The sequence below is a fragment of the Sesamum indicum genome, linkage group LG8 (genome assembly GCF_026168435.1).
Source record: "Sesamum indicum cultivar Baizhima isolate 11 linkage group LG8, ASM2616843v1, whole genome shotgun sequence".
Lineage (NCBI taxonomy): Eukaryota > Viridiplantae > Streptophyta > Magnoliopsida > Lamiales > Pedaliaceae > Sesamum > Sesamum indicum.
This window is the reverse complement of record NC_142664.1, coordinates 23,348,787-23,358,441: the sequence shown is the minus strand read 5'-3', so window position 1 is coordinate 23,358,441 and position 9,655 is coordinate 23,348,787. Positions and strand designations below refer to the sequence as shown.

General features: G+C 34.0%; 2 protein-coding genes across 3 annotated transcripts; both read left to right on the top strand.

Annotated features, from left to right (window-relative positions):
• Positions 1-342: 342 nt before the first annotated feature.
• Positions 343-5,132, top strand: LOC105168525 (protein sym-1). 2 transcript variants are annotated; one of them, XM_011088650.3, is made up of 9 exons: positions 343-790; positions 1,263-1,350; positions 2,486-2,580; positions 3,475-3,547; positions 3,646-3,738; positions 3,853-3,939; positions 4,154-4,234; positions 4,647-4,693; positions 4,868-5,132. In XM_011088650.3, the coding sequence occupies exons 1-7, from the start codon at positions 429-431 to the stop codon at positions 4,232-4,234; spliced, it is 879 nt and encodes a 292-aa protein (XP_011086952.2). In that variant the 5' UTR covers positions 343-428; the 3' UTR covers positions 4,647-4,693; positions 4,868-5,132. The 2 variants fall into 2 exon arrangements, with proteins under 2 accessions (XP_011086952.2, XP_011086951.2); XM_011088649.3 differs by lacking the exon at positions 4,647-4,693.
• A 1,712-nt stretch (positions 5,133-6,844) lies between these two features.
• LOC105168524 (putative GEM-like protein 8) lies at positions 6,845-8,797 on the top strand. The gene is made up of 4 exons (XM_011088647.3): positions 6,845-7,068; positions 7,635-7,724; positions 7,933-8,210; positions 8,414-8,797. The coding sequence occupies exons 1-4, from the start codon at positions 6,984-6,986 to the stop codon at positions 8,588-8,590; spliced, it is 630 nt and encodes a 209-aa protein (XP_011086949.1). The 5' UTR covers positions 6,845-6,983; the 3' UTR covers positions 8,591-8,797.
• The last annotated feature ends 858 nt before the right edge of the window (positions 8,798-9,655 follow it).

Genomic DNA, 9,655 nt, shown 5'->3' with positions numbered 1-9,655 from the left:
GAGAGATAGGTTACATTTTTTTTCTTGTAAATGACTAAGGGTTGGAGTAATTATGACCTTTGTTCTCCAGCTATTTTGATTAACAATCACGTGAAAAAAATATGATCATTTCGTTTATTTATTAACGGTTATTTCGAAAAATGATCAAAAGTGCTAAATTTTTTAAAAATTAATACTTGAGTTGTCAACTCTGTAACGATCGATCAAAAGTGCACACCTCTAAACTGTGTAACAAAAAATGTAATTTTGCCAATTAGATATTATGATTAATAAACACCTGCGTGGGAAACCGGGTCGGCCAATTAAGTGTAAACGGATCGCCCATTTAAAAGATTCTCTTCTTCAAAAACATTTGGTACCCTCTCTAAAACCTCAGAACCCACATTCTCGGAATTAAGCGTAGGCATTTGAAGAAGAAAAGCAGAAGAATGTTGGCTACGAACCCGCTCACTCGGAAATCCCATCTTCTCTTTCGATGGTCAGCTCTCTCTCGCACGTCCACTACCACAACTACTCATATCAGTATCAACAGCAGGATTCCGGTCTGGAATCCGATTCACCTGAACAGGAGCTTTGGAAACTGCGGTGGTAGAATTTCATCCCCTTCTGCAAATGGGTTTAAAATATTTGGGCGTCCGGAATTCGGGTTTGAGCATTCGGGTCTTCGCTCTTTGCGGGTTTCGAGTGGCGGCGGGGGTGGCAAAGCTGGTGGTGGATTTGGAGGTTCTGGAGGTGGAGGTGGCAACAGTGCTGGGGGGGCTGGTGGGAGTAACTGGTCGTTGCTTTCATGGTAAAGAATTTTGTCTTTAACATAGTTATCTATTTTTCCTCTACTTCTGTAATATGGTTAGTAGTTGGGAGTCTACGACACTTCCAACTATTTGATTGAGTGCGTGGTTAGAGTAAACTTGGAAATGCATTTCTATTTGGATCATTTTGTTTCACGTAATGATGTTCCGGAAAGTCATTTTTAATCTCTATCAATGCAATTTGAGGTAGTTCATTGTTACAATCGCATTGGATTATGCTGTGTTTGGCCAAGAAGAGGAAAAAACTAGGGGGCAAAATCATTCACAATGCTTGCAGTAGATTGTGACTGTGGAGAGACTTATCGTGTAAATTATGTCCGTCTTCTGATTGTAACACAGTAAACATGTGTCAGCTGTGAGTTTCTTGGCACATAAGCTGTGCCCCTGTCATTAACTTCATGCTAATTAAGGATCAATTCTCCTCCATTCATCTTAATTCTCATTTCTATGCAGGTATATGTCTCTTCTTGCCCGGTACCCTGTTACGACAAAAGCTGTTACATCAGCGTTTTTGACTTTGGTTGGTGATCTAATTTGTCAGGTAAGCTACCTATTTTCATCGATTCAGATCACATAATGATTGGCAATAATTTGAGGAGTTTCAATTGAAACAATTTATTTTTTCCTCGTATGAAATGGGTCGAGATACCATTTTGTGGTGTTGTTGCTCGATAACTCACAGAAATTTTGAATTTTACCGTCTTTACTTCTATTGTGGTTAGGCATCCTAGCTTCCGAAGATGATACACTTTAATGGTTCAAATAAGGTAGTATCACATGTGATCACGTGAAAAGGTGATAGAAGGCTAAATTTAGATGTTTTCACTAAATCTGAGGAGATCAATTATACTGACTGTAAGTTCTTAATTGGGGTAAAGGGAAAGCTGATAATATTTTGGCGACAGGGAGATGAAGTGAGAGTCTTTTCCCTCAGAGTGCTTGATTTGTAGAAGGCATGAAAAAGCATTTTGATTTTGTGATATCGTGGCTGCTAGTTTTGGTTATTAATGGGGGTCACGAGTTACTACTGGAGTTGTTTCTTTTATGAGGGAGATATCTAGAATGGGTTCTATAGGGATTAGAAGTGGCACGCAGCTGTCTACATCAGCAGTCAACTTGTGTAGAAGTACTCCAAACCAAGTTTATGATTGATAATAAATGTTTTGGGCAATATAATGTAGGTATCTTATGATGTTGTGTATTATTTTGAGGTAATTATGGTTCAAGAATGGCTTCTCGTCTGGTGCCCTCCTGTGGAAACTGCTTAATCTTAAATATTTTGGAAAAAGCATAAACATAAAAATTTACTTATTCTTTTCCCCTCATATAGCCTGAAAACATTAGTTGTTTATCTTACTTATAGATACCTGCTATTTGACATCAAACAAAATTAATAATATAGTTTCACAAAATACTCCAGATAATGCTTGCATCCCCTTAACAACAACCTGCACACCACTATTAGACACATTAGTTTTGATACCTTACTGAGTTTCATGATGGAACACTTGAAGTCAGGCTGAAAATACCCATATAAATTTACCACTTAGAAGAGTTGGCTACGTGAAGTTTCAAATATTAACTATCTTCTTATGTTCTTCTTTGTATCTTGCTTAGATTAACTTGAAGAATTCCTCTATTATGAATTATTTAATATTTTCTATGATTTACTTCAGCTCTTGATCGATCAAGTACCATCTCTAGACATGAAGAGGACATTTATTTTCACCCTGTTGGGGCTGGTCTTGGTTGGTCCAACATTGCATTTCTGGTAATGGCTTGAAATATTTTCAGTCTATCATGCCCAAACAAATGTCCTCTGTAGAGTATTGCTTATGCATGGTTCATCTATTCATTTTATTTTGTAATGCCAATGCATCTGTTTATCTTGTGAGATTAAATATTAATCTCATATTTCTTGCTTAGAAGCATATACAATTCAGAGTGAGATGCGTACATTTATTGACTACTCTACAGCCTTATTGCTTCTGAGTTGCAGCTGTTTTGAATTCTGTCCTTAACTGGAGCAACAATTAGATTCAGGCTGTATGGAGGATTAAATGACAGTTAATCTGCATTTGTTGAAAGGGTTTGCTGGACCAAAAGTCATCACATAATTGATTAATCCAGTCATATTTTACTAGTTGGATTATCATTTTCTATGACTTGATCATTTCTTGGGGTAGAATGACCCTTTTACTGAAACTATTTATGGGAGGAATCCTCGTTTAGTGTGTCTTCATCTTCTTCGTTCTGACATCGCTATATGCTAAAGATCTCGCATTAATCTACATTGATTTACTGGCATTCTCGCAAAAACAAGTTGTAAGGTTGAAAGGATCCATAAGTGGTGGGAGTGTCTCTGAAAGAGCTTGTATGATCAATGATGAGATGCTGCTTAACTATTGTTTATGTTCTTCTTATTAAATGAAGCTTTGCATGTATCTAGGTGAGTAGATTTTGAACCTTGCAATTGCTCTCTGCATTAACTATTCCTTTCCCTTTCGTGCTCTCTTTGGTGGAGCAGATAAAGCATTATGAACTGAATATTTAAATAAAATTGAAGATTCTCGAAGTACTATTGTAGTCCATTTTTACACCAAATATTATGATAGTCCATTTATTACCTTTCAGACCTGAATTGATTTCTCTTGTTAACTTTTAGGTATTTGTCTCTGAGTAAAATGGTCACAGCCCCTGGAGCTTCTGGTGCTTTCTTGCGGCTTCTCCTTGATCAAGTAATGCTTTTCTTCAGCTTCTTGGTCAAATTAGCAAATCCTGATGTAATATTTCTGTTGTCTCAATATCCTATTCACTATGGACCTTTCCCATGCAGTTTCTTTTTGCTCCCACTTTTATTGGGATTTTCCTGTCTACGTTGGTGACACTTGAGGGAAAGCCATCACACGTGATCCCAAAGCTGCAACAGGTGTTGTTAAACATTCTTTCTTTTGATCTCCTGAATGTGGTTACCCTTTGAAGAATGCTTGGAAGAAAGGATTTGATTTTCTGTATTTGGACTTTTGCCTTTTTTACTTTGTAGGAGTGGTTCTCATCTGTTCTTGCAAATTGGCAACTGTGGATACCTTTCCAATTCCTCAACTTCCGTTTTGTGCCACAACAATTTCAGGTTTGGTTCATTGATGGCCAATTAATCTTGAGTTCTTGGTTTTGTTAAGAGAAGAGAAAATTGTCTTGCTTGCAACAGCGTTACCAAAAGCATACTATTAGAAAACTACTATGTATCCTGCGTCAAATGCAGGATTTTGTTGACTGCATTTCTCCTTGTGTTAGTTTTGTTTGCCAAATTAACACATATTTTTCCCACCTCCCATCATTGACAGGTCCTTGCAGCAAACTTTATTGCATTAATATGGAATGTAATTCTTTCATATAAAGCTCACAAGGAAATTCTTGCCAAATAGGTAAACTTAGTTCCCTCAGTTTGTTCTATCTGGGTACTTGTCATAAAAATTGTTGTAGTATTTATATCAGGTGATGTGTGATTCTGAAGGAAAAGCGGATTGTGGGAACCAAATTACCTCTGATATAATTGTATTGCTGGAAATTTTACTGTTATTGTTATTGCTGTTGGCCAGATGAACAATGAAAATGTCAATAATTGGCGGCATCAATGCTGTATGTAGGACTAAATTTATGTAATAGCTTTATTTTCTTGTGGTTGATGGTAAACTGATGGAAACTAAGTTAGCTGCAGCGCAAAATTTCTACAAAGAAATTTATTTCCACAACTTCACCTATTTTATGCCTCGAGTGAACTACATTTTTGCATTTCCCTCTCTTTTCCTTGTCTCATACTGCTTTCTACCTGGATAGGCTTTGCCCCTTTGCCTGTACACTGAATAATGAAGCGACCGATCAAGGTTCTTTTCAGTACTTAGCAGCTATGGTTTTGTAGTATGAAGATAGATTAGCTTTCACTTATATTTCTTCAACGGTTATTTCCTCCAAGAAGAAAACAGAAACATAATAATGATAGTGAAAGCAGAGAAATTGCTTCATATTTTCTTAATTTCAGCTGATACCATGTGCTGCAGGGTGCCTCAATAGCCTACCGATCTGCAAAACACATAAAGGCAACAGTCGTCAGTCGTGGTCTGTGATGGATTTGCAGGTGCAGGTGCTGCTATTAATCATGTACATTGTATCATCAACGTCACCTCATTTATCACGCTTAATATACATGTCGTGCTCATGCACTACTATTGTCTCCCATGCTCTTTATTGTTTCTTCTGTTCGATATCTGGTGCAACCAGTGTTCGTTTTTACTAATTTCAGTGAATTTGTATGGTTTCTTTCGACATGTCCAGAAGGGGGTGTGCTTTGAACAATATGTGCCTGCGTGGTCAAGATGCAATTTTCATTGTTTAAATTCAAACTAGAGGTTGCAAAGCAGACCGCATCCATTTATGATGAAATCTATACTTCGTTTTGTGATTATGAACAAAAAACAGGGTAAATTACATGGATGCTTGGAGTAGAGTAGTGAAAATGGCCAAGAAGTAAAATAGAAAGAAGTATCAATGATGAAGCCAGTCAATTACATTGCTATTTCCTGAAATTATGTTTAATTATATAAATAGTTTTTGGATTTGCAAAATTGTAAAGGTCGAGATATGTGTGTCAAATTGTCAATATAATTTACCATTAAAAAATATGAAATAGTTGTCCAATTTCCAAATTTGGATTATTTCACCATTTTTTTTTTTAAAAAACAAACACTTATTTTGGAACTTATTATATTAAGGGTGATTTTATATAATCATCAATAATTAAGTATCTATCTATAATTCTTTATTCATAAATGTAAGAGTAATTTGATTAGAAAAAGATTTGTTTGATCAACATTAAATTATTATTTAAATTATTATTGTGTCAATTGAGGGTAAATATAAATTTTTATTTAAATTTTTTTGCTAATAGTGGTAAATTTAGTGAATTTGATCAACATGTGGATTTATCTGTAAGTGTACTAGACATAATTTTTCAAATTATAAAAAATTTACGTATAAATACATTAAACTTCAAAAAGTACCGTATAATTATTTGGTTTTTAGTTTAACTAAATAAATATAAAATGAGGCACAAGCATTGAATGTACTTGGATCACTAAATAATTACAAAAAATCTTGCGTATTTGGTGAATATCATACTGATATTCTTGTTCAAAGATCACTCCTCAACACTTTGAAAATTACACGCTAACCTCTTTTGACGTTGAAAACTTCCAAGAAACGTCCAACAGAAACTTCCACCTTACCAAGAATAAAACTAAATTTAAATGCAACTCATTGCTGGCTTTGACCACCCATATATAATATAGAGAAATTTCAGAATTTCAAACCGAATTAGATTTTATATGATAAGTATAATATATTTGTCGTGCAATTGGTATACAATTAGATGAAATTGATTAATCATACGGCAAGTATATTACAATTGATGTGAGATTGGTTTTGGTTCAATAACTTCAGTTACGCCTAATTCTGATAAGATTTTTTTTGAAAAGAAAAACTAAATGTATACTATTTATTAAGTGTGAGGTATTTGGTCATCAATATGCGTTTCGATTAAACTGTAAATAATTTATTTTTTTAAATGATAAATTACAACGAGCTTCCCTGTATTTTGCCTTAATTATAATACCCCTCATCATTTGAAAAATTATTATTGCCACCTGGTTTTAACAACCGTCCAAGTCCAATACTAATGCACTATGTTATTTATCTTTATATTTTAAAACAAAATCTCTATGGATCAAGTGAACAATTATTTTTTTAATACAATTATGACAAAGTTCCACGCCTTTATATAAATATTATATAATTTTATTAAATATTAAAGGTATTAATAAGTTTTAAAACAATAAAGAAATATTCATAATTATACCAAACATCACGAAAATTCATTTTAATTTACCTCTTTTATTTAATTAAATAAAAATAATCAAAAATTCAAATTATACACATGCATCGAGTATCTTTGGTGCGCTAGTTTTAAATAAAAAGAAAAACTGAAAAGAGAAAGATGTGGGGGTAGGGAGATGCAGCAAGACACGCCATGAAATGCCCATCTCCATTCAATTCCATTTCAATCAACACTAACTAACCAGCAGTCAGCTCCCAAGAAAAGAGAACAGAGCAGAGAGATTGATGGAGAAGCAGAAGCTGAAGGAATATGAATCATATGATGATGGGTTTGGAGATCATTTCTCCACAACCCCTTCAATCGAAACCAGTGAGCACTACTTTACTTCTCATCATCACTTCTTTGCCTCTCTTTAATTCTTCTGCCCTCTGTGTTTTCGTTGCCTGTTGCAATCAATAAAAAGAGTTAATTATACACTAGTCCTTGAATTTATCAATAATGTCTTAATCTAATAGTTACGATTCGCGTTACACAAACAAATTTGAACTAATGAATTCCAGTCACACTAGAACGTGTGGATCAGGAGTTCGAGTCATATTAGAACAAATGGATAGTTATTATCTCCTTTTACGTGAGATATTGTAATTTCTTTATTATTTTTATTCATATTGATGTATTATTCAACTTATCGAAATATTGATATAATCATGTATGTAAGAATTATACAAGCATCCCACGTCTTTTGTAAAATTATAAATATATATCCCTTGAGGGTGCTACATAAAGGTGTGCACTTGTAATTACAACTACAAAATCAAATGATAGTACTTGTAATTTTTCAAATGACAGAATATATTTGCGTTAGATATAGTATCATGGGCGTTTATATAATTTAAACAAATAAAATAAATAACCAGATCTTTTTCTTGAAAAAGCTGCAGGAGATGGGGAGGCTGCAACCTCCACCAATCACAAGAAGTTTGACAGAAAGAATTCCAGTTTCGCATACAGAATCCAGGAACACGGTACAACGCTAATGAGTTTAGCTCTTGCATTTATAGTCTTACGATAAAAAATCCTAATAAAAAACTAAAGTACAAAACAAAATCCTACTCAATATAACCTCACAACGAATAAATACAATAAGTAGACCGACAATTGTGCGTTGGTCTAATATGATTCGGGTCTGCAAGAATTTTGATTAGCGGATGATGGTTTTTTGGCGGTTTGCAGTGAGGTTGGGGCCAAAATTTTCTGAGACAGTGAAGGGGAAGCTGAGCATTGGGGCCAAAATAATAAAGAAGGGAGGCAGAGGAAAGATGTTGAGGGAGATGTTTGGTGTGAGTGATGGAGAGAAATTGCTCAAGGCATCTCAGTGCTACTTATCAACAACTGCAGGTCCAGTGCCTGGAATTCTATTCATTTCCACACAAAAGCTTGCATTCTGCAGCGAAAGACCCATCACTCTCCGCTCCTCGTCTGGGGAACCCCTCATCAAAACTCCTTACAAGGTACGTATTAGGTAATCTACTGGTCGTTGTAATCCAACGGATTAAATTATGTTTTTCGTACACGCATTTATTTGTTTATGGTTTTATAATGTTGTGGATTCTCGATCTTGGCTTCTACACATTTCATGTTTGTGCACATTGTCATTAAGCCCAGATCCAAGATTTTAGTGTATAATTCTGGAGTGGCGTGTCTGTTTGTGCAGGTATCGATCCCTGTAAAGAAAATAGAGTGTGCATATGAGAGTGAGAATGTGAAGAATCCAGGACACAAATACATAGAGATTGTGACTAAAGACAAATTCGAATTCTGGTTCATGGGGTTTGTGAGATATGAAAAAGCTTGGACCAACCTTCAAACTGCCATTTCCCTATCCAGATAAGAAAGAAAATGTGTAAAACAAGTATTGAAGCGAGGTGTGCGTGTGTTTGTGTACAAAGCAATAACGATGATGATGATGATGAATCCAAATCAAATATTAGCACTTGGATGGTGGTGATCCACCACCACCACAGTTTTGTGCAAACAATAATGAGTTTGATTGAGATTTATTTATAATAAGAGATGTTTGAGATTTAATTTGCAAAAATGCTCAAAAGGAATTGCATATCTTGGTAAAAGAAAAAAAAAAGCATTTGAGAAGAATTACAGGAATTATTCGTAACAGTCAAAAAGTAAGGATGATTTGTATAATAATTTTAATGTTTATGAGAGTGTATATGTAATTTTCTAAGAAGCTGACATGATTTATATAAATAATATTAACGCTATTAATATATATATATATATATATATATATATAATGGACTCTTTTTTAACGTACATATACACTGATACACACCCGTTCGGAAATGAGTTGGTAGTGTAATTTTAGTCATCCACAAAGTTATTTGTGTAGTTTTTATTCATTAATAATTTAAGATTGCAGTTTTAGTTATCAAACAAAGTATCATTTAAATGAGAAAAAATAACCACTTTTTTTTCCCTAAATTTTCATAGAGACAAAAAAAAAATTATTTATATCAGGGAGAAATGCATTTTTGGTTCTTAAATATGTTATTAATGCGATTTTAGTTTTCAAGAATTGAATTTTGCATTTTTGGTTCTCACACATTTAACTTTTTGGCATTTTTTATCCTTCCGTTACTTTTCATTATAGTATATTTAAATGAAATTTTCATTAAGTTTAATGAAAGGACCAAAAGTGTCAAAAGAAATTAAAATTCGAGGATTAAGATTACAACCTTAAATTATTTAAGAATCAAAATCGCATAAGTGACTATGGGAGTGTTTGCGAGCATTTTAGAAAAATACTTTTCAACTTTTGGCTCAAGAAAATCACTTCTAAAGTGTTTGGAATACCAGTTTCTGCTTTTGAAACGACTAAGAAAAATGCTCTTAACTGCTTTGACTTTTTTTTGTAAATAGATCGAACTTTATTTTTACT